Source organism: Zingiber officinale, chromosome 2A (assembly GCF_018446385.1).
Source record: "Zingiber officinale cultivar Zhangliang chromosome 2A, Zo_v1.1, whole genome shotgun sequence".
Taxonomy (NCBI): domain Eukaryota; kingdom Viridiplantae; phylum Streptophyta; class Magnoliopsida; order Zingiberales; family Zingiberaceae; genus Zingiber; species Zingiber officinale.
The window spans coordinates 24,022,913-24,047,276 of record NC_055988.1 but is presented as its reverse complement, the minus strand read 5'-3'; the positions used below and the strand labels follow the sequence as shown (position 1 = coordinate 24,047,276).

The 24,364-nt window shown below is 40.7% G+C and overlaps 2 protein-coding genes across 2 annotated transcripts; one reads left to right on the top strand and one right to left on the bottom strand.

Moving 5' to 3' along the window:
• Window positions 1–11,877: 11,877 nt before the first annotated feature.
• Window positions 11,878–16,382, top strand: LOC122040944 (importin subunit alpha-1b-like). The gene is made up of 11 exons (XM_042600433.1): window positions 11,878–12,287; window positions 12,432–12,528; window positions 12,638–12,729; window positions 12,829–12,960; window positions 13,049–13,234; window positions 13,322–13,485; window positions 13,562–13,640; window positions 14,487–14,615; window positions 15,151–15,278; window positions 15,373–15,754; window positions 15,878–16,382. The coding sequence occupies exons 1-10, from the start codon at window positions 12,078–12,080 to the stop codon at window positions 15,746–15,748; spliced, it is 1,593 nt and encodes a 530-aa protein (XP_042456367.1). The 5' UTR covers window positions 11,878–12,077; the 3' UTR covers window positions 15,749–15,754; window positions 15,878–16,382.
• A 7,203-nt stretch (window positions 16,383–23,585) lies between these two features.
• On the bottom strand, window positions 23,586–24,191 carry LOC122043594. Its single transcript, XM_042604206.1, has 2 exons — window positions 24,115–24,191; window positions 23,586–23,997 (listed from the first exon to the last, which is right to left on the bottom strand). The coding sequence occupies exons 1-2, from the start codon at window positions 24,189–24,191 to the stop codon at window positions 23,586–23,588; spliced, it is 489 nt and encodes a 162-aa protein (XP_042460140.1).
• Window positions 24,192–24,364: the final 173 nt, after the last annotated feature.

Sequence of the window (24,364 nt, the reverse complement as noted above, 5' to 3'; positions counted from 1 at the left end):
AATAGCAAACAAACCTTTCTCGATCTTTTAAAATAATAATATACTTGTATAATCAGAATTAATAAACTAAAACAATAAGAGGCTATCTATTTTTTACTTGATTACAGCCGGAAAGGTTATTAATCCAAGACTCTAAAGCACTACTCAAATTCTCCTTTCGTTATAGATGGAGAAGCCTCTTACAAGCGTTGGAAGCACATAAAGTAGTAGAACACTTAAAGAAACTCGTATATTAGTTGTTCTAGACTATTGGGATCAGGGTTATATTTATAACCCTATTTGGGGTGCCTGGAAGGGTTCCAAGCACTTAGAAGGGGATAAAATTCTATCCCCATCGCGATGGCTCGCGCCACATTTAGTTTGGATAAAAGTCCTGGTCTAGGTGCCCGGAAGGGTTCCGGGTCTTTCGCTCCGGCTCCGCTCGCTTAGGTGATCTCGACCATCCGGAATAGGACTCACCCGAATCCAACATCCAACCTTCGAGTAATCTTCCACTTCGGCTTCTCGTCCCTCGGAAACACCACGTGTCTCCTTCTCATTCGTCCACGTACTCTTTCTCAACACCTCATCCCTCAAACGCACCAAGCTCATTAGCTCTCTTCCGTGTCATCCTTCTTACTAGTTGTGTCTTTTGCTCAACTTTCTGTGCTCCTAAGTTCCTACACACTTAGACACAGGGGTTAAATACCAATAGAACCTAATCTGACTTGGTTGATCACATCAAAACTACCTTGGGGTATTAACAGTATCTCATCAGATACACATAGTCATACCTACTAAAATCATCAGTAAAAGTAATGAAATAATGATAACCTCCTCTAGCTGCTATTCTGAAAGGGCCGCATACATCAGTATGTATTAGTCCTAACAAGTTATTAGCTCTTTCACTGTGTCTACTAAATAGAGTCTTTGTCATCTTGCCTTGAAGACAAGATTCACATACCTCATATGATTCAAAATCAAATGAGTCCAAAAGTCCATCCTTTTGGAGTTGGGATATGCAACTCTCATTTATGTGACCTAAGCGACAATGCCAGAGATATGTTTGGTTCAAATCATTAGACTTGAATCATTTGGTATTTATGTTATAGATTGGGTTGTCAAAGTCTAGAACATAGAGTTCATTCACAAGATGTGCACTATAATAGAACATTTCATTGAAATAAATAAAAAAACATTTATCCTTTAATACAAATGAAAAACCTTTCTTGTCCTAACAAAAAATAGAGATGATGTTCTTAGTCAAGGCAGACACATAACAACACTCTTCAAGTTTTAAAATAAACCTAATGGGTAAAGATAAGGAATATGTTTCTACAGCTATAGCAACAACTTTTGCGCCATTGCCTACTCGTAGGTCCACTTTGCCCTTTGTCAATGTTCTACTATTTCTTAACCCCTGTATATTAGTACAAATGTGAGATGCACACCCGGTATCTAATACTCATAAAGAAGAAATAGATATATTAACTTCTATAATATATATACCTGAGGCAGAAGTCTCACTTATCTTCTTTTTTAGTTTCTCTAGGTACAATTTACAGTTTCTCTTCCAGTGTCTAGTCTTACCACAATGGAAGTAGGTTCCTTCCTTAACAATTCCACCTTTGGGTTCAATGCATGAATCTTGCCCTTGCCATTGGCCTGAGTTTTACCCTTACTTTTGGACTTCCATTTGCCTTTTCCATTTTACACCATCAAAATAGTACTTGGCTTTGCCTTCGTAAGGTTGAGTTCAGTAGTTCTCAACATTTTAGGAAATGATTTGTTAATTTCATTCATGTTATAGTTCATGACAAATTGACTATAGCTCTTGGGCAATGACTGTAGAATAAGGTCAATGGTTAATTTTTAGCCTAGTGAAAATCTCAATCTTTGTAGGTTCTCCACATACCTAATCATTTTGAGTACATATGGTTCTACCGGACTGCCTTCTTGCATCTTGCATTGAAACAGAGCCTTAGAGATCTCAAATCTCTCATGCCTTGCTTGTCCTTGATATAGTTGTCGAAGATGTTCAATCATATCATATGTATCCATGTTCTCATGTTGCTTCTGAAGCTCATAGTTCATGGTGTTAAGCATAAAACATGATACATCTAATGCATCATCTTGATGCTTCTTATAAGCACCCTTATCGAATCTAGTGGAAGTAGTGGGGGTGGTTCAGGAATGGGCTACTCTAGAATGTATAGTTTTCTCTTTTGCTTGAGAATTATTCTCAAGTTTCGGTACTAGTCTAGGAAGTTATCTCCATTGAGCTTGTCCTTATCAAGGACAGATCACAGTGAGAGTGTATTCAACATACTAGGCAACATGGTAATCTACAACAATAAGATACAGAAATAAGTATTATATTTAGATCATTTAATTAGGACTTTAATTAAATGATTCTTCCACTAAATTTGAAAGCTTAGGTAGGAGCAAGTCATGAATGTGGTTTTTCCCACACTACTACCTCCAAATCCAATCGTGATGATATTCATATAGGACAAGATCCATATTATACCTCATCTTGAGTTAACTTTGGTTAATCACCCAAGACTTAATATAACTTAGGTAGGCAACGTGTACCAATTGCATCCTATATAACTCTTGACTCATATGGTGAACAAGACTATTTGTTCACTTGCATATCTTATGAAATCCACATTATAACATATCTTGAGTTAGTTTTGGCTAATTGCCCAAGATTAGTATAATTGAATTACATCGTATGAGGTATGCCTCTAAGTTCTCAATCCAATTGAGGTACATAACTTAGTTAAGTCACACCTAAAGTCTAATAGTTGGACATCATAATTGTCCTGTTGCACTCTACCAAGATAAAATGAATCACTTTACTTTGGCAAAACCTGACTACAAATGATCTGTTGGTTGCTACTCGGAAAACCTAGAGGTTCCACTGTATAAAAATTTTGTACAAAGGTCTGAACATTTTCCTAGCTGTTGGGGTTGCACGGTTGCAAACATAGTCCCATATTGGAAACACATGGGAAAGATCATGGGTTTATAAGAGAAAAGATATCTCCATTGGCATGAGGCATTTTGGGGAGAGCCCAAGAGCAAAACCATGAGGGCTTAGGCCCAAAGTGGACAATATCATGCCATTGTGGAGATATCTAAATTCTTTTCGATCCTACAATTGGTATCAGAGCCCGAACTGCCAGAAGGTTTAACCGCCGACTGTGGACAAGAGCTATGGTCTGATTGAACCATGTGAGTACAATATTAACCTCGAACAAAGAAAGTGGGGGCTCCTATGTTCGGATCAAGAGGACCAAACACCAGGCAGGAAGTCCTAGTAGGTCGGGTAGACCAAGGGGCAGGAAGTCCTAGTAGGTCGGGTAGACCGAGGGGCAGGAAGACCTGGTGGGTCAAGGATCAAATGTGGGAAGCCCATGGTCCTTTGTTTGAGGGGGGGATTGTTGGGGTTGCAAGGTTACAAACATAGTCCCATATTGGAAACACATGGGAAAGATCATGGGTTTATAAGAGAAAAGATATCTCCATTGGCATGAGGCCTTTTGGGGAGAGCCCAAGAGCAAAGCCATGAGGGCTTAGGCCCAAAGTGGACAATATCATGCTATTGTGGAGATATCTAAATTCTTTTCGATCCTACAATAGCTACCATGTGTTCTTTTAAATTAAATTTTGGATCGCCTGCGGAACTTAACACGTTTGATCCAAAACTTAATCTATTTGTTCTTTTAGGTTTTGACTTGGATCTCCTACGGAACTTAACACGTTTGATCCACATCACCTAAGATATTAATTCATTAAATATTAATTTCCAAAATTTGTTCCCAGTACTAACGTGGCGAGGCACATGACCTTCTTGGATATGGGAGCAACCACCACCGACTAGACAAAACCTTTTAAGGAAAGCTAATATTTAATTTCCTAAAATAACTTTAGGTCAACCGAAAAGAACAATCAAGTCACAAGGAAAAGAAAAACAAAAGAACACTATATCGAAAACAAATTCGAAACACTAGAATCGTATGCCTCTTGTATTTAGTATTATTTCCAAAAGTAACTAGTATGATGCGGAAAGAAAAATTACTAGTTATACCTTTTAGAAAAACCTCTTGATCTTCTACCGTATTTCTCTTCTAACCTCGGACGTTGTGTGGGCAACGATCTTCCGAGATGAGAACCACCTAGGCACCTTCTTTCTTCTTCCTTCAAGTTTCGGCCAAGCACAAGAACTTCCAAAGGATGAAGAATTTTCCACCAACCAAGCTCCAAGGGATGCATGCTTTCTCTCCTTCTTCTCCTTCCTTGATCCGGCCACATCCTCCAAGCTCCAAGAGATGATAGATTTCGGCCACAACAAGAGGAGAGAAGAGAAAGGGAAGGGTCGGCCACCACACCAAGGAAAAGAGGGAGAAAAATAGAATAGAGTCCTTAGCCTTGAAGCCTCCTCTACCCCCTCTTTTATAATCCTTGGTCTTGGCAAATAAGGAAAAATTAATAGAAACTTCCTTAATTCTTTTGCCATTGAAAAGGAAAATTTATTTAATTAAAAACAATTTTTCTTTTCAATTTGTAATGGTCGGCCGCCACATAAATTCTCTAAGCAAATAAAATTTTAAACAAAAATTAAAACTTCCTTATTTGCTTCCGGAAATTTATAAAAATTTGTCCAATAATTTTTATCCCTTCATGATTGGTTTATAAAAAGGAAATTTAATAAATTAAAATCTTTCTTTTAAACATGTGGATAAAAAGAAAGTTATCTCTATAAATTAAAAACTCTTTTAATCTACAAATAAGGAAAGATATCAAATCTTTTCTTAATCTTTTGTAGAAACTTATAAAAGATAATATTTAATTTTAAACTCTCTTTTAAATCATGAACATAGTTAAAAAGGAAAGTTTTCTTAAAATTTAAAATCCTCCTTTAAGGGAAGATTTTCAAATTTTAAACTCTCTTTTAAACATGTAGATGATTTACGAATTAGGAAAGTTTTTACCAAAAATTAAAACCATCCTTTTAAACTACAAATAAGGAAAGAGATTAATCTCTTCTCTTAATCTTTTGTAGAAAACTATAAAACGAAATTTTTAATTTTTAAACTCTCTTTTAAATTCATGATATCCACATAAGAAATAATTTTAATAAAAATCCTTTTTAATATTCTAGTGGCCGACCACCTACATGGCTCATCCACTTGGTCTTGGTCGACCCTAGCTTGGGTTCCAAGCTAGCTTGACCGACCCCATTGGATGGGTAAGAAGGTGGGTATGCGGTGGGTATAAATCTCTATATACTAGAGGCTACGATAGGGACCGAGAGGAGGAATTGGTTTTGGTCTCCCAATAAAATTAAGCATCCCGTGCTCGCCTCGAACACACAACTTAATTTTATCAATAATAATTCATTCCACTAGAGAACTATTATTGAACTACCGCACCAATCCCAAATTACATTTTGGGCTCCTTCTTATCATGAGTATGTTAGTCTCCCTGTGTTTAAGATAACAAATGTCCACTAATTAAGTAAGTTACTGACAACTCACTTAATTAATATCTAGCTCCAAGAGTAGTACCACTCAACTTCATCGTCATGTCGGACTAAGTCCACCTGCAGGGTTTAACATGACAATCCTTATGAGCTCCTCTTGGGGACATTCTCAACCTAGATTACTAGGACACAGTTTCCTTCTATAATCAACAACACACACTATAAGTGATATCATTTCCCAACTTATCAGGCTTATTGATTTATCGAACTAAATCTCACCCATTGATAAATTAAAGAAATAAATATCAAATATATGTGCTTGTTATTATATTAGGATTAAGAGCACACACTTCCATAATAACTGAGGTCTTTGTTCCTTTATAAAGTCAGTATAAAAGAAACGACCTCTAATGGTCCTACTCAACACACTCTTAGTGTACTAGTGTAATTATATAGTTAAGATAAACTAACACCTAATTACACTACGACCTTCCAATGGTTTGTTCCTTTCCATCATGGTCGTGAGCTACTGTTTATAATTTATAAGGTACTGATAACATGATCTTCTGTGTGTGACACCACAAACCATGTAACGCCCTGGCCCGGGCGGGCCCCCCCGGACCGAACCAGGAACGACACCAGAATTACCTATCGGTTTGATGACTAGCTCCACAGACCACCAGAGGTCCTTTCAGCGTGCTTTGTCCTCACTCGCACGCACCCTGGAAAACTTCCCAGGAGGTCACACATCCTCAGATTTCTCCAAGCTAAGCACGCTTAACTTTGGAGTTCTTAAGTTTGGGCTTCCGAAAAGGAAGGTGCACCTTGGTGATATGGATAGTACCATCTAACCTTTTTAAGTCATACTTAACCAGAATATTAGAACCGGGGTATTACACTCACCCCCACTTAAAGACACAACGTCCTCGTTGTGTAACCACAAATCACACCACAAACAAATTCCAGAATCTCCCTCGCTAGGTGGTGCCCTGGGTGCTCCTACCACAGGCGCACTCACGGTCGCAAGGTCGCTTTGATACCATCTGTAACGCCCCGGCCCGGGCGGGCCCCCCCGGACCGAACCAGGAACGACACCAGAATTACCTATCGGTTTGATGACTAGCTCCACAGACCACCGGAGGTCCTTTCAGCGTGCTTTGTCCTCACTCGCACGCACCCTAGAAAACTTCCCAGGAGGTCACCCATCCTCAGATTTCTCCAAGCCAAGCATGCTTAACTTTGGAGTTCTTAAGTTTGGGCTTCCGAAAAGGAAGGTGCACCTTGGTGATATGGATAGTACCATCTAACCTTTTTAAGTCATACTTAACCAGAATATCAGAACCGGGGTATTACACACCATGTTATCTACAATATAAATTAATTGAACAATTACATTTATCACAAATGTAGACATTTGACCAATGTGATTCTTATTTCTAGATAAATATTTTATACCAAAAGCTAGACTTTTAGTATACATTCTAACATGATCGAGGTAGTAGTGAGTACCAAACTTTGGTAGGCATATGAAAGGGACCTAATTACGATAGCTACACATACATTACATACATTCATGGCATATCATGGCATACATCTGTTGGTTAGTCCTAGGAAAACGTACCGATTCCACTGTACAAAATTTTTTTGTACAAGTGTCGAACCTTTCTTTAAATAACCTATTGTGTTCTTTAGAAGTTAAATTAGGAATCACAGACGGAACTTAACATCATTAATTCCAAATTTAACTTATCTGTTCTTAATGGTTTAAATTTGAATCGCAAGCGGAACCTAACATTATTGATTCAAATCCACCTATGTTATTAATTTCATTAAATATTAATTTCTAAAATTGGCTTCCAGGACTGCATGGCGAGGCACATGACATTCTTGGATATGAGAGCAACCACCACCGCCTAGACAAAGCCTTTTAAGGAAAGCTAATATTTAATTTCCTTAAATAACTCTAGGTTAACTAAAAAGAACAATAGAATCACAAATTCGAAAATAAAGAAAACCCAAACTCGAAAAACTAATTCGAAAAACTAGATCTAATGCCTATTGTGTTTGGAATTCTTACAAAGAGAAATAACTAGCATGATGCGGGAAACAATTGCTAATTATACCTTTTCTTTGTATGTTAATGACCTCGAGATCTTCTGCCATATTCTTCGCCTCGCCTTGGACGTCGTGTGGGCGACGATCTTCCAAGATGAACACCACCCAAAAGCTTTCTTCCTCTTCCTCTAAAATCCGGCCACCACCACCACCAAGGAGAAGAGAGCAAAGGGAAAGGGAGAAGAGAGAGGGTCGACCACCAAGAGATTCTCCAAGCAATAGAATAAGAGTTGTGTCTCATGAAGTCTCCTCACCCCTTCTTTTATATTAGTTGTCCAAGGCAAATAAGGAAAGAATTTTTACAAAAATTAAAATCTTCCTCTAATTTTCCTTTTCTCTTTTAATTTTTCCTTTTCTTTCCTATTGATTGAATCAATCACCGAAAATTAATTGATGATTTTATTTTTTTTCAATTTGGCCGGCCACCTTGCTTGGGCACCAAGCAAGGGTGGCCGACCCCCATAAGAGGAAAGGAATATTATTTTTAATAAAATTTTACAAGAAGAAAAACTCTTATAAAATTTTATAAGCTCTCTTTCCTAAAGTAAGTGTTAAAAAAGGAAAGTTCTAAAAAATTAAAACCATGTTTTAAAATTTAAAACTTCTCTTATAAAATTTCCTTTTTTAACATATTGATAGAAAATTTAAATTTTAAAAACTTATCTTCCTTTTTTCTTAAACCATTGGGATGGTTAAAAAAGGAAAGTTTTAAAATCTTTTAAACTTTTTTTTAAAACATGTGGCCTAATTTAAATAAGGAAAATTTTAAAATTTAAAATCTCTCTTTTAAAACTTGTAGTTTTCTACAAAGAGAAGATTTTAAAAATTCAAAACACCCCTCCTTTTTTGAATTATTGTGGCCGACCCCTACTAGCTTGGTCACCAAGCAATAGGGTCGACCCCTATAGAAGAGGATGTGGCCGGCCATTGCTTGGTCACCAAGCAATGGACCGGCCCCCTTCTTGGACACCAAGATGGGATTATATTTGGATGGACTTGAGGCTTTAATGAGGCTACGACAGGAACCTAGAGGAGAAATTGATTTTAACCTTCCGATGAGCTTGAGTATTCCATGTTCGCCCAGAACACACAACTTAAGTTCATCGATAATAACTCATTCCACTAGAGAGTTATTATCGCACTACCACACCAATCCCAAATTACATTATGGGTTCCTTCTTATCATGAGTGTGTTAGTCTCCTTGTGTTTAAGATAACGAATGCCCACTAATTAAGTAAGTTACTAACAACTCACTTAATTAATATCTAGCTCCAAGAGTAGTACCACTCAACTTTATTGTCATGTCGGACTAAGTCCACTTGCAGGGTTTAACATGACAATCCTTATGAGCTCCTCTTGGGGACATTCTCAACCTAGATAACTAGGACACATATTCCTTCTATAATCAAAAATACACACTATAAGTAATATCATTTCCCAACTTATCGGGGATATTGATTTATCAAGCTAAACCTCACCCTTTGATAAGCCAAAGAAATAAATATTAAATATATGTGCTTGTTATTATATTAGGATTAAAAGCACACACTTTCATAATAATTAAGGTCTAGTTCTTTTATTAAGTCAGTACAAAAAGAACTTACCTAAATGGTCCTGCTCAATACACTTAGAGTGTACCAGTGTAATTTATTAATCAAGATAAACTAATACTTAATTACACTACAACTATTCCGATGGTTTGTTCCTTTCCATCTTAGTCGTGAGCAACTGTTTATAATTTATAAAGAACCGACAGCATGATCTTCTGTGTGTGACACCACACACCATGTTATCTATTTATATAAATTAATTGAACAATTACATTTAACAAAAAAATGTAGATATTGACCAATGTGATTCTTTTATTTCAAAAATAAATGTTTATAAAAGCTAGACTTTTAGTATACACTCCAACAACATCAACTTATACATTAATTAAATGTGACATGATTATGACCCCATCAACTACGATCTTCTCAAGCCAATGAGAAGATTGGAAGGTCAACCTAGGTTAAAACATCTTCTCCAAGTGTTTTCATTAGTCGTCGTGTGTTGTTGTCCTTTTCCCTTTTTACCATCGTCGAGTAGACTGGTTCTTTCTCTAATTTGTATATTACAAAATCTAAAGAAACATAGAGTTACATTCGAGGGTAGTCTAAATTTACAATAAGAATGAAAAAGGAGAAGCACGACACGCAGGTTATATTATGAATTACAACACACACACACCCAATCACATCGAGGTTAAGGGTCATAATTATGTACCATGTCATATAACATTCACAATATCTTTATGACAGAAAATCTATTATGATATCAACAAAGACTTATGAGCCACAACCCTATGACGATCTCGCTAAAACCTTTGGCTGAAATCTTGTTATTCACAATAGTGTTGCCCGAGACCTTGCTGTTCACAATAGTTTCTAGGCCAAGACCGTTGGTCAAAATCTAACTCATAATCATGCAAATAATACTAAATATCTCATGCAATTCTATATCATATATAAAAATCTAACTACAACTTAGTATATGTCTTCGCAAGTGGCTCTGATGCCACTATAAGGATCTAGCGTGTTAAACGCGTGAAAAGTACAATGAAAAACAAAGTAAATCCTCTCCAGAAGATCCATGCCAAGGAGAAAACATATACTAAATTTTGTTAAAAGGGAGTTATACCTTTGTCGCGTGCACATAAACTCCCGACAGCTTGGATCTCAGTATGATCAAGCGTTTGTACTCTTTCAGTATCCACACGAACAAGCTTCTTGCCCATCTCACGAACTCAAGAAATGGAGAAGAAACACCATTGTGGTGCTAGCCACACATAGAGATTCAGCCAAGAGGAAATTCGGCCAAGGAGGAAGAAGATGGAGGAAGAACACAAGTCATCCACCAAATGAATACAAAACCCCCTTTTGTATTCATTCACCCAATTAGTCTTAATTGACATTAATTCTCCATTAATCCAATTAAGTCCTCCATTAATCCAATTAAATATTGATCTTTCCTCTTCCTTGGTGAATTCAGGTTCATCCAATGAGTCCAACTCATTGATCCTCATCAATTCGAATTAACTGAATGAGTCTAATTCGAATTGGACTAAATCCAATAATTTGAACCAATTGAGTCTAACTCAATGAGTCTAATTCGAATTAGACTTAATCCAATGATCCATCATATGAATTCATCTCCAAATTAACTTGTTCTTTGTGTGTGTGGTCCAATAAGTTCTCGTAACGTTGACAATGTATCCAAATCAATATTTTTGATACATAAACAATGAGTGACATCTAGCAAAATATCATTGCTACTCAAGTGACGAGAATGTCGAGATCCGACTTAACTTTTCCGTGGATATTATCTTATATGACCCAATCCCTTTATTCTTGATATCTAGATTGATCAATGAGACATATACCCTGTCATCCTCTTATTAATGTTTGTGTTGCTTGATCTCTAAATAGATATACATACAAATAAGTTCAAAATTTCATATTGACTCATTGGAGTATGATCATATATTCTTATATCCTACTAACCAAGGAATTTACAGATATCACTCCCGTTGGAGTATCAAGGATATTGTTTTGTGAAGTCTTTGAAAATCAAAGTTTCCCAACGAAATTTGATTTTTCACTCACATGATCTCTCAAGTCCTTCTCTCTAGGTCGTCCATCAGATGTACCGAAGTTCTTCACACTTACTCTATGTCGTTTGACTTTCTTCACCTTCGAGCACACGTCAAATACGCCTTCAAGCCAACTAATCACTCAATGTTCCTCGTCCTAGAGTGCACTCTAAGCTCTTTCGAAATTCAATGTTCATTCGGTAATTCATCAGAAGGCGCCATCTTCATTAGGTTTTGAACGGATGGTCGGATGACCTTTATAATGCTGAACTCAAAATATTCTCCTCGATCGTTTAACCATTTCATCCGACGGCTGAGATCCACCAGCTATTCGAAGTGGAATTCTCGTAATTCTATGCGACATTGGAGCCTTCTCATTAATTCGAATTTAAACTCAACGTTTCTCTGCACCTCCGGATTCTATTTACCAGCGAGCGCAGTACACGTGGCGAAGCCACCCAGATCCGCCATTTCGAGGAATAGCAGATCGCCACGTCGTGCGGATCACTTTTAGTAAAATTGCGCCTCGCGTCTAACCACTCGCGCTTGTCATAGCTTGTTTCTCGTACGGACTCGTTCGGAAGGACACCCAATGCAATACCAACTTTTGATGAGTGGGTCCCCAGCTGGAATGGATTTTTTTTTAATATTTTTTTAATCCCTCGTCTAGGGTTTCGCTGGACCTCCTGTTCGGCGTCCTCACTGGTCCGCTGCGCTTCCATTTCCCCATTTACTCCGCTATAAAGCGATCCCCATTTCGACGATATCTTCTCTCTTCAATTTTCCGGAGCGCCTCCGGTTTGTCGTCCTTGCCCGATCTCTTAACTTTCTGTTGGCAAAGGGGCAAGCAGCAGAGAAAGATGTCGCTGAGGCCGAGCGAGCGGGCGGAGGTCCGCCGGAACAAGTACAAGGTCGCCGTTGACGCCGAGGAGGGGCGGCGCCGGAGGGAGGACAACATGGTGGAGATCAGAAAGAATCGTCGAGAGGAGAACCTACTGAAGAAGCGTCGGGAGGGGATGCTGGCCCAACCCCTTCCTCAGGCGGTCCACACCTCTGCGGTGGAAAAGAGGGTGATCTTTCTTCCCATGATTTTTTTTTTTCTCATTTGGATTCTTAGATCGTTTCCGGTTCGGTTTTGGATCGATGGTGATAGGGTTAGGGTATTGGATGTGGAACGTGTAGTTTACTATTTTGTTTGATCTGGAAATTTGCAGCTAGAAAGTCTTCCGGCGATGGTGGCGAATGTTTATTCAGATGACAGTTCTAAGCAATTGGAAGCAGTTACTAACTTTCGTAAATTACTATCAATAGGTATTTGCTGATCATTGATTTCTTGGATGTATCGCTTTCCTCTTCAATTCGAGAAATTGATCATTCTGGATAGTTGAATTTTGTTTTCACCTGGTTTTTGTTTCATCAGAAAGAAGTCCTCCAATTGAAGAGGTGGTACAATCTGGGGTAGTTCCTCGATTTGTTGAGTTCCTTATGAGGGAAGACTATCCTCAACTTCAGGTCAGTGGGCTTCCCTGTCATATTAAACTAACTTTTCGTTTTCTTTGCTAATTTAACTTGTATGACTGATTTTGTTGCTGTTGTTGCTGCTGCTCTTAGTTTGAAGCTGCTTGGGCTCTGACCAATATTGCCTCTGGAACTTCCGACAACACAAAGGTTGTGATCGATCATGGGGCAGTTCCGATATTCGTTAAACTTCTCAGTTCCCCAAGTGATGATGTTCGTGAGCAAGTATGTATTTTTGCAGATTGGTGTTTCATTGGTAAGGTCTTGTGCTCTTATTGCGAATACTTTCGTTAATGCATTGCATCTTTTCTAGGCAGTATGGGCCTTGGGGAATGTAGCTGGTGATTCTCCTAGATGCAGAGATCTTGTCCTCGCCAATGGAGCATTATTTCCACTGTTGCAACAGCTGAACGAACACGCAAAACTCTCCATGTTAAGGAATGCCACATGGACTCTTTCTAATTTTTGCAGAGGGAAGCCTCAACCAGATTTCAGTCAGGTTTATTTATGAACTCAAATAGTCTTTTGACCATATTCTTATACATTCATGTTTGTATTAATTTCTTCCATGCATCTTTTCTATCAGGTTAAGCCTGCCCTTCCAGCTCTGGAGCGATTAATTCATTCAAACGACGAGGAAGTGCTCACTGATGCATGCTGGGCATTATCGTACTTGTCTGATGGTAACAATGATAAAATACAAGTTGTACTTGAGGCTGGTGTCTGTCCTCGTCTCGTAGAACTACTGCTGTATGAATGCCCTGACCTTGTTAATTTGCACCTCTTTTTTACTTCTAAATGCTTAATTGATTTGATTGTTTGTCAGCCATCCATCACCTTCCGTGCTTATTCCAGCCCTTCGCACTGTGGGTAACATTGTGACAGGAGATGATTTGCAGACACAGGTATGTTCAAGTGCGATTTTTTTTTTAAATGAATTTAATCCTGATCTTCTTTATTTGTTTCCTTCTGTTTTTCCCCATGTTAATGATGCTACTTAAGCTAGGATACCTGGCATATTTCAGAAATATGATTCATCTTGATTGTACTTTTATACCCATTATTAGGTTTTTTACCCATGTGGTTTTATCTTTTAAAAATTAGTATTCTGTGCTTATGTTGTTGAAGTATCAAAATATGTTTTGTGTACATCATGAATAGTGCTCTGTTCTGATCCAACCTTTTTTGTGGACTGAGTTTAGCCAAAGTTATTTTTGGTTATTAATTGAAAGATATAAATATCTACAGAATGAACCTGATGCATTCTTCAAAGCTGATCCCTATAATGGAATCCATAATATATTTGTTATGTTGTGTGGTGCCTCATTCTAGATGTGTGATTATATATACAAAGACTCGGAAGTTCACTTTTACACAATAAATTTGCATGCTTATACTCATGTTTGATAAGCTAATCCATATAACAATAATAGCATAAAAAAGTAAGGCTCCGATGCATGGGTTCTTCTTCCATCTGTTCATTACAGCAAGTGCATCAGTAACTTAAACATTTAAGTTCTTCAATTGAGGAGTAAAATGACAGAATTTGTACAATATTTGCATAATGATTTTCTCCTGCAAGTATAATTATTTTCATTTGTTTTTCTTAATGTTTGATGGATTGTTGAAAGTATGCCCCTCTTTTGCTATTTGACTAGATTTATCCTCGATATGTTTATAAAATCTATTTTCTTAATTTTTTTGTTATATTATCTTAATTTTAATTTTCAATGATTTGATTTTGTTTTCAGTTTGTTATCAATCATCAAGCGCTTCCTTGTCTCCTCAACCTCTTGACTCAGAGTCACAAAAAAAGCATCAAGAAGGAAGCTTGTTGGACCATATCAAACATCACAGCTGGAAACAAGGAACAAATACAGGTGAGTTTTATGAGGATGAAAATGGCAATTTATATAATGCAAGTTTAGTAGGATTTTTGTCAAAAAATTGAAAACAATCATGCAGCTTTCTTTCATTCTTGCATTTCAAGAATAACAATATCCCATTGCAATTGTTTTTTTTTTTTGCATATCATGCAGATAGTAAATTCATTAATTTTGCAAATCATGATGCTCCAGTTTTTGTTGCTTGCAATTAGAAGACATCTTCTGTTCCAACGTTTCACTTTACCCCTGATTAAATATTGTTGATAAGATCGTTTCTTTCCAATGTAGGAGTGTCCCTAGAATATATTATTATTACTTATCTAACATTGAAGTATTCCTCTAGTTGGTCTGAGAGGGACTAGTTTCTACAATTTGAGGCTTATGTAGTCAATTGTTGGACTGGAAGATCTCATTTCCATAATTATTTTTAACTTTCACCTATGGATGTTCTCATTATATGTGTAATTGTGTACATATTTAGAAAGGTCTTCCCTTTAATTTTACAGCAACTGGAAATATCTGATTTCAGGCTGTTATAGCTGCTGGCGTCATCAGTCCTCTGGTGAATATAATGCAAACTGCAGAGTTTGATATCAAGAAAGAGGCAGCATGGGCCATCTCTAATGCTACTTCGGGTGGCACACATGAGCAAATAAAGTAGGATTTTGCCATTGTTTGATCGCACCTTGTTATTTAAGCCTATCCAAATGTTCAATTACTTTGTTCATCTAATCTCTGTTTGCTTGAGCAGGTACTTGGTTAGTCAGGGCTGCATCAATCCCTTATGTGACCTACTTGTGTGCCCTGATCCAAGAATTGTCACTGTTTGCCTGGAAGGGCTTGAGAACATCTTGAAGGTTGGCGAAGCAGAGAAGAACCAGAGTGCTAGTGGTGATGTCAATATATATGCTCAGATGATTGATGATGCGGAGGGCTTGGAGAAGATCGAGAACCTTCAGAGCCATGATAATACTGAAATTTATGAGAAAGCTGTGAATATTCTTGAAACGTACTGGTTGGAAGAGGAAGATGATGTGATGCCGGCAGCTGATGGTGCTCAAGCTGGGTTCCATTTCGGGAACAATGATCAGAACGTAGTTCCTCCTGGAGGATTCAACTTCAGCTAAACAATGGTAGGAAGCTGATTCCCAATGTCTGTCTTGATATTACTTGGAAGACAGTCGATACAAGAACACGCCTGACTACAAGAACAAATTTTGATGATAATATTCAAGTCTTTGTTTTTGACATTGCAGGTGAAGTTATATGGAGGTACAGGGATCATGTCTCAGCAACTGGAGATGGTTCCAGTTCAGCGTCCTCATCAGGCGAGTTGTGTCATGGGTCAAGGTCGAGGTTGGGTCAGTTTGAGTCCAGTCAAGTCCGTCAAAGTGGGACTGATCGAATAACGGTGTTATGGAAAGGCGATGTATCGGTTATTACACTTTTGAATGATTGCATAGCTTAATGCAATCCAATGGAAAGGAGAAATATACTTGTGATGAATTATCTCAAGACCTGGATGCCATGTTTTTGCCTCCGAGTATGAGCATTTCCTGGGTGTGAGTTGATGAAATTGTCATTGGTTAGAGTCGGTTTTGCATCGATGGCAGGGTCATGTTTTGTGGCCTTCTCTAGTCAGAGTTATAGCGTCAAGGAAGAGAAGTCTTAGTTTTACCTTCCCTTCGCTACTGTCTTGAGTTATTTTGCAATTGTGAGTTTGAAAATTTATTGTTTTTACAAGATCATTTTCTCCTGGAATTCTTTTGGTTGATGCTGTGCACTTCTGTTACTGCAATTCATTGCTTGGTTATCATGGTTTGATTCAAGTTTAAATCAAATCCATATAATATAAAATTATAATTATAATAAAATTGGCTTGGTACATATGAAAGACTGAGTTAATGAGGATGGCTTGGAACTAAGAATGTGACCCGAGATGAACTCTTAGGCAACACAAACTTTCGACAAATGAAAATATGAGGGAACAATAAATTTCTTATTATAGTCGATGTTCAAGGTCGATCTTGGTTCTTTGCATAGATTTATGAGAGTATAAGACAAGGAGAGGTTCTCGAGTAGATTGAGTCAACTAAAAATGGATCCTAATCGACTAAACTAATGAGTAGATTGTGAACTTTTCTTTCAGCAACATAATAATTTCTAATGAAATTTAATCGATTGAAACAAATACATTGCTCAATGAAATCTGACACTTAATGATTTTATTTATTTATTTAAATTTATTAAGGGACGGATTACGGTGGAAATGAATCAACTTCTTTGCAAACTTTTCGAGTCCGGCTAAAAATATGTCGTTCGTATATAAAATTATCAAATTCTAGTCGAACTTGGACTTATAATATTCGATAATTATTTTCAAGTTGAATTTAAACTTATAATTTTTCATTCTATTGTCCATGAACTACTGGTAAGTCAAACTCTATTTATTTATTTATTTCATAGTTTTAATATAAATATGCTCAAATTAAAATTTGAATAATTTGAACTTAATTCGAATTTAAGTCATTTCATGTTATAGTTAAATTTTGTTTGAATCAAGATTTGAATAACTCGAGCCGAACCCAAGTTCAAAGATTTTATTTCAAACCGAACTGAAGCTATAATTATTTATATTTTTGAATTTTGAATCAAATTCAAATATCATTTGCCGAACTCAAATATCAATATTTTTACAAGCAAAAAAGATCAATTGAATTTGGAGGACATTTGAGACTTTTCACAATTGGATGATACTTAATTAATGCCCATTGATTTTTTTTAAGAATTAATTCAAGCATCCAGATCTTATAGATCCTAACTCCTAATCCTAGGAGTGAGCGACCTTCCCCTATTTGCTTATCGAGTAAATTTGGAAGTGTTTGTGATAATTCATCAAATACCTTATCATTACATTGTGTCTGGGTGTCAATTGATTTTTCTTCTTTTGTAACAAAAGATCATTACATTCATTTTAGATGCCCTCATAATCCATCCCCAATTTATATAAATGAAGATAAATCATAGAACCAACTTATAGTCGATTATCAAGTGGTAAGAAGATCAAAGAGATTTTTTTTCAAGTGCATGCGCTGTCAATGGGTCATTCTTCAATAGGACATGGCATGGTTCTAATTAACAAGCTGATTAACTATTGTACATTCTACGTCACATACTTCCTATGGCATCTCACTTAGAGGAGGCATGAGCTCAGGGGCGAAACTAGAAAAACTTTTCCTAGGAACTAAATTACACAGATAATTTTTTTACGTAGCTAAATAAATATATTTAATAATTAAAGTTTTACATCAATAACGGTAAAAATGATAAAAATACATGAAAAAAATATAATTATAAAACTACTGCTGATTGATACTGGATGAAGCATTAGTCTTAGATGTGGACATGTTGCAACGAGTCAATACAAGAGGTGACAATTGAATTCTACGAGACTGTATTTATTGAAAATGTTACAATATTTGCTCATTTTCAATTGTAGAAAAAATATCTTTTTAAATGTATACAACTAGACTGTCATTCATCCATTCGTCTTTCATTCTATTACATAAATCAATCTTCACAGTCTTTATTGCAAAAGAACTCTTTCAACAAAAGCAGTTACAGCAAGTAAAACTAATGCCAACTCTATCAGACAATAAATCAATGAAAAAACCAAATATTTTTTTAGTTTTAACCAATTTTTGAGCAAGAATTTCCAAGTCGTCAATAGAAGAAAATTGAGGATCATCCCACAAATTATAAAAGTAACTCCTAAGTTGTTGTTCCAAAAATAAATAATCTGTACCAAAGAAATCCTTAGGGCAAAAATCAGTAAGACAGATGAGTTTACAGACATCAAATTGAGAGAGAATTTCTTGGATGAAGACATGCTATGCAACCAATTAATTATGTACTAACTTCTGAAAAATTATTTGATCCTGTCCGAGACCGAGTAGACGGACGCTGGGCAGACGACACTCACGTTGGCTGGCTGTTGACCGAAGATGATGTGATCCTCCGACGAGCTAAGTCTACAACCACAAGTCGTTAGTGTCGAGCCGAGGAGGGGTTCCCCGGTGATGACCCTCGACGCTCAAGTCAATCACTAACAGGCGAATGAAGAATAAAGTAGAAAGGAGCAACGTAACTGTAGCTACCGTGATCAAATCATACCTCCGATGAAGCTTTGGGGCTTCGTATATAGAGCTCCCAAGAGGCGCGTGCACACTTCTCGAGCCGTGCACGCTTCCCAAAGCATACCTGGAAATGTCATGTCAGAAAAGCGTGTGTGACGCCATACCTGAATAGACCGAGTATATCCCTAGCATGACAGTGGAAACTTCCACCGTACGATCCTTTGTCTGGCCATGCCGCTCATCATGCCAGCTGTCGATGACACTGGTCCCTAGGAAGATATTGCCAACTGCTCCCTTTGTCTGTTATTAGGCCGAGTTGGAGAGCCGCTCGGCCAATCCACCGTTTAGGTGATGAGACGACAGGGCCGAGCATCTGCTCGGCCCATGAGCTGCTGTCCGGCTCCACCCAGTCGAGCGAGGGAGCCCTAACTGTCGGGTCGAAGCCATGTCCCTTGCTTAGCCGAGTGGGATGTCCGCTCGACGTTCGTCTCTTCCCGCTTTACCTTATGAGCGTCGGAAGCTTGGCGTTAGGCTGAGCTGTCGAAGTGTCGGGGCGGCTACTCTTCCTGTTGACCGGGAAGGTAGCTCAACCGATCGGACGCTCGTCTCTTCCCGCTCTACCTTATGAGCATCAGAAGCTCGACATCAGGCTGAGCTGTCGAAGTGTCGGACCGGCTACTCTTCCTACTGACCGGGAAGGTAGCTCGACTCATCGGATGCATACCCCGGATGTTGACCACTTTGACCTCCTGTCAGGCGGACCCCACCTTACCACCAGATCACGTGCCTCCCCCTCAAGTCTAGTCGAAGGAGACTGCAAGTCCGACTGACTGGACAAGTAGGCTGGTGAACGGTTGGTCGGTCAGCTAATAGGTGAGTTGGATCCCGCTCGATCTTTGTAGGAGTGATCTTTCTCTCTCGGTCGGTGTCTCGAGCCTTTGTACTTGGGATATTTTTCTTCATCGCTTTCGGAGGGCGCGAGCCGGATAGTCAATACTGACGCCGCCCGAATCTCCTCGTGATACACACAAACCACCTTCATTAAGGCCGAGCACGTGCCCCTTAAATGTTTCCTTGTGGGAGACGCCACGTGTCGCAGGCACAGCCACCGCACGTCCGAGATGACAGCTGCTGATGTGACGTTTGACGGTTCGAATTCAACGGTCGGATGTGCACTCCGATTCATGTCCCCTAGATCGGACGGCTCCGGCCGACCGCGTCTATCTTTATAAAGCCTCAGCATCGCCCTTTCCTCCTTTGCGTTTTCTCCGTGTCCTCCGACAGTTCTGTTCGACGATTCTTCTACGTCCAGTGCTCCGACGGTTCTTACGTGTTTAGTGCTCCAGCAATCTCCTGCCTCTTGTAAGCTTTCCCTTTCCATCTCTATTGTTGCTTTCCTGTTGCTCCTTTTCAGTCACCGTACTTTTCAGTCTTGTGTTTTCCGGCCATCTTTCCTTTCGTATCCTCTACCTTTTTGTTTTTCGTCAATGGCGAACTCCTCGTAGCCATCCGACCTCGCTCCCAGTCTCTGGTACACTACCATGGAGACTGGGTTCAACGCAGGTGACGCCGCGAGTCTCATAAACGTCTACGACATCCCCTCTGACCATGAAATAATTTTAGCCTCCTCGTCCGATCGGCCCAATGACTTGCCGGTCGGCACAGTTTGTTTTTTTCGAGATCAGTTTATGGCCGGTCTTCGGTTCCCATCCACCCCTTCATAACCGAGGTCTGTAATTACTTTCATGCCCCACTCGCCCAGCTCGTCCCCAACTCTTTCCGCCTACTGTGCGGCGTGGTAGTGTTGTTCCGAGTGCACAACATTCCACTAACCCCTCAGGTCTTCCATTACTTCTACTATCCCAAGCAATCCGAGCTGGACACGTACCTTTTCCAATCTCGGATCGGTCTTGTCTTCTTCGACAAAATGCCTACTTCCAACCAGCACTGGAAGGAGTACTCCTTCTTCCTGAGACTCCCCAAGCGGCCCTGCTTCCGGACTAAGTGGCAGGTCGGGCTCCCTACTCAGCCAGATCTAAAGAGATACAAGACCCGGCCAGATTATCTCCACACTGCTAATATGCTAGCCAGTCTGAAGTTTGACATTCACAAGCTATTGCCAGAGGGAGTGATGTACGCGTTCGGGCTAAGTCCGATCTGAACGAAGCTCCCGAGCAACCTAGGTATGGAATTTCTCAACCTTCTACCTTTGAGTCTAACTGATTCTGGTTTTCTTTTGCAGCCGACATCATGATGCGCGCCAGAGCAATCGCCATTATGAAGGCCAAGCAGGCCGAGATTGAAGCAACCGCGGCCAAGGAGATGGAACGGCTCGGCCTGCCTCCGGTCGACTCACAGGAGGGCACAGTTGGGGAAACAACAACTGTGGGCGACGGGACCGCCGAGCGGACGCCCAGCGCGGGAGGGACGACCGACCCAGGATTAGTCCGAGCAGTGCCACCCGTCATCCTTGCTGAGGGTTCAGGGTCCTCAGGCGATGAAGTGTCGCTTTCCCGCAAGAGACGCCGAACGGACGCACCTTCCCGTTCCGCTACCTCGGTCGTCCAAGCCTCTACAGGGGGAGGCACCCCCTCCCTGGCTCCTGCAACAGTGGAGGTTACCTCTTCCGATCGGACGTCGTCTGTGGCTGAGTTACCAGAGCCGCTTGCCATGCAACCGATCTCTTCCTTGCCACCAGCTAGGCAGAAGATAACCCGCTCCGCTGTCCTTCCAGTTCCCCCTGCCCACACTTCGGGACCGAGCGCTTCTTCTCACTCGGCGCTGAGTGGGCGACGATCCGTCGCACTGCCACTCTTCGCCTGCCAACGGAGGACTTTCTTGCGCCAGGCGACCATCCCAGCTCTCTCCAGCATCACGTCTATTTTCGTGGTTGGCTCACTCGCATCTGGGAAGAAGCGAGGGCTCGAATGACCATGAAACCCCCGGGGCGCGCTCGCTGATAGCCATCTGGAGATGTCCACTGGGGTTAGTATTTTCAACAATCAATTCATAAGTTACCTCCACTCGGCACTAATATTTGCTTGCAGTACTGGGTGGAGAATATTGCCATGTGTCAGCAACTGGCACAAGTGGAGGACGAGCTGAAGAGGCTCAAAATTTCTTGAGAAGCCTCCTCCCAGGGGCGGACGAGCGCCCGTCTGCAGGCCGACCTGAAGAAGGCCCAACAACTCATCCCAGAAGAGCAACAGAAGTCGGCCGAACAAGCCAATAGGATAGGACAAATCGAGGCGCAATTGAAGACCTACGATCATAAACTCGAGTTGGCTAGCAAAAGGAAATAGCGAGCTATCGCCGACCTGGAGCAGAAAAATCAGGATGCTCGATAGTTGGCCGATAAGCTGAAGAAAGCGGAGGACTTTCTGGTGGTCGAGCGGGAGAGCAGCTTAGCTAAAGAGGCAAAACTTAAAGACCAAGTGAAGTGCCTCGAAGAAGAGCTGGAGGCATCCCGTGCTGCTCTGACTACCTATCAGGAGGCCGAGCTGAGTCGCTTCGCGGTTCTGAAGCAACAAGACCTTCGCTCGAACCAATTTCTAGAGAAGGCGACTGATCGGATCGCCCGATCGTTTGAGCTGGCGATCGATGCGACGCTCGGCCAACTGAAGGCGAACGGTCATATCTCAGAGGCTCTATCTAATAAAGACATGAACTGCGTCCAACTCCTTGAGTCCATTCCTGACGAGGCCTTCAAGTATATCGAGTGAGTGAGGGGTTGGTGGAGAATGTTTTGAATGTACTCCTGCTGTTCGATAGTAACCAATTATTAATGAAATCTTTTTAGGCTCTTTGTTCACATGCCATATGTTTGCTTAAGTATTTGGCTATATGGTTCTGATCGGCTATTATGATCGTACTTTCATTATTGAAATATTCGCTAGGCTTATACCTCCGGGGTTTATAGTCACCGCTCAACTCTAGGGTTTAATGTCTCCGCTAGACGATCTTCCAAGGTAGGAGTTTAAGGTCGTCGCTCGACCATCGACGGAGACATGAGTTTAATGTCGCCGCTCGACGATTTGGTGAAGACCGGGGTTTAAGGTCGCCGCTCGACCGTTGATGGAGACATGTGTTTAACGTCGCCGCTCGACGATTTGGTGAAGATCGGGGTTTAAGGTCACCGCTCGACCGTTGATGGAGACATGGGTTTAACGTCGCTGCTCGACAATTTGGTGAAGACCGGGGTTTAAGGTCACCGCTCGACCGTCGATGAAGACATGGGTTTAACGTCGCCGCTCGACGATTTGGTTAAGACCGAGGTTTAAGGTCGCCGCTCGACCGTCGATGGAGACATGAGTTTAACGTCGCCGCTTGACGATTTAGTGAAGACCGGGGTTTAAGGTCGCCGCTCGACCGTCGATGGAGATATGGGTTTAATGTCGCCGCTCGACGATTTGGTGAAGACCGGGGTTTAAGGTCACCGCTCGATGATTTGGTGAAGACCGCGATTTAAGGTCGCCGCTCGACCGTCGATGGAGACATGGGTTTAACGTCGCCGCTCGATGATTATTTGGGTAACCTTTCATTTTTCATTTCAATCCTACAATCAAAAGGGCATAGGAAGGACGGAAAGTACATCTCAATTACATTGACGCACCTTTCATCCAGCTCGATACGGCTGGAGGTGGTTCGCACTCCAAGGATGTTCTAATTGTCGTCCGTCTTCATCTTCCAAGTAGTAGGCGTCCGAGCGAAGCTTCTCCACTACTTTGAATGGTTCAACCCACGGAGCTTCTAATTTAGTGACATCGCCGACCGACTTCATGACCTTCTTCCACATGAGGTCGCCGACCTGGAATGACCTCAGGATCACTCATTGATTGTAGTTCAGCCTCATTCTCTGCCTATAAGACATCAGCCGAATGGCTGCTTTGTCACACGTCTCATCTATGAAGTCCAACTCCAGAAGCCTCCGCTCGGCGTTGTCTTCGCTATAGTGCAGTATTCGATTGGACTTGACTCCCACCTCAACGGGGATGACCGCCTCATCGCCGTATACGAGGCCCGTGCCTTCCTTAGGGGTCGTTCGGATTGACCATAACACACTGGGGAGCTCGTCCACCCAGCTCCCTCCGATGTGGTCGAGCCGAGCTCGTAAAATTCGCAAGATCTCCTGATTGGTGACTTCGGCTTGCCCATTGCTCTGAGGGTACGCTACGGAGGTGAAGGTCTGCTGGATGCCATACTCCTCGCACCACTCTTTGAGTTTCCCTCCGATGAACTGTCTACCATTATTTGAGATGAGTCAACTCGGAATGCCGAACCGACATATGATATGCTGCCAGATGAACTTTTAGACCATCTGCTCGGTTATTTTAGCTAGCGGCTCAGCTTCGACCCACTTGGAGAAATAGTCCACCGCGACGAGCAAGAACTTTCGCTGCCCAATCGCCACGGGGAAGGGTCCCACAATATCCATGCCCCATTGGTCGAATGGGCATGACACAGTGGAGGCCTTCATCTCCTCAGTCGGCCGGTGGGAAAGGGGGTGATATTTCTGGCATAATAGACAGTTAGCTATTGTCCGAGCGGCATCTTCCTGTAGAGTCGGCCAGAAGTATCCGGCCAGCAGGATCTTCCTTGCTAGCGACC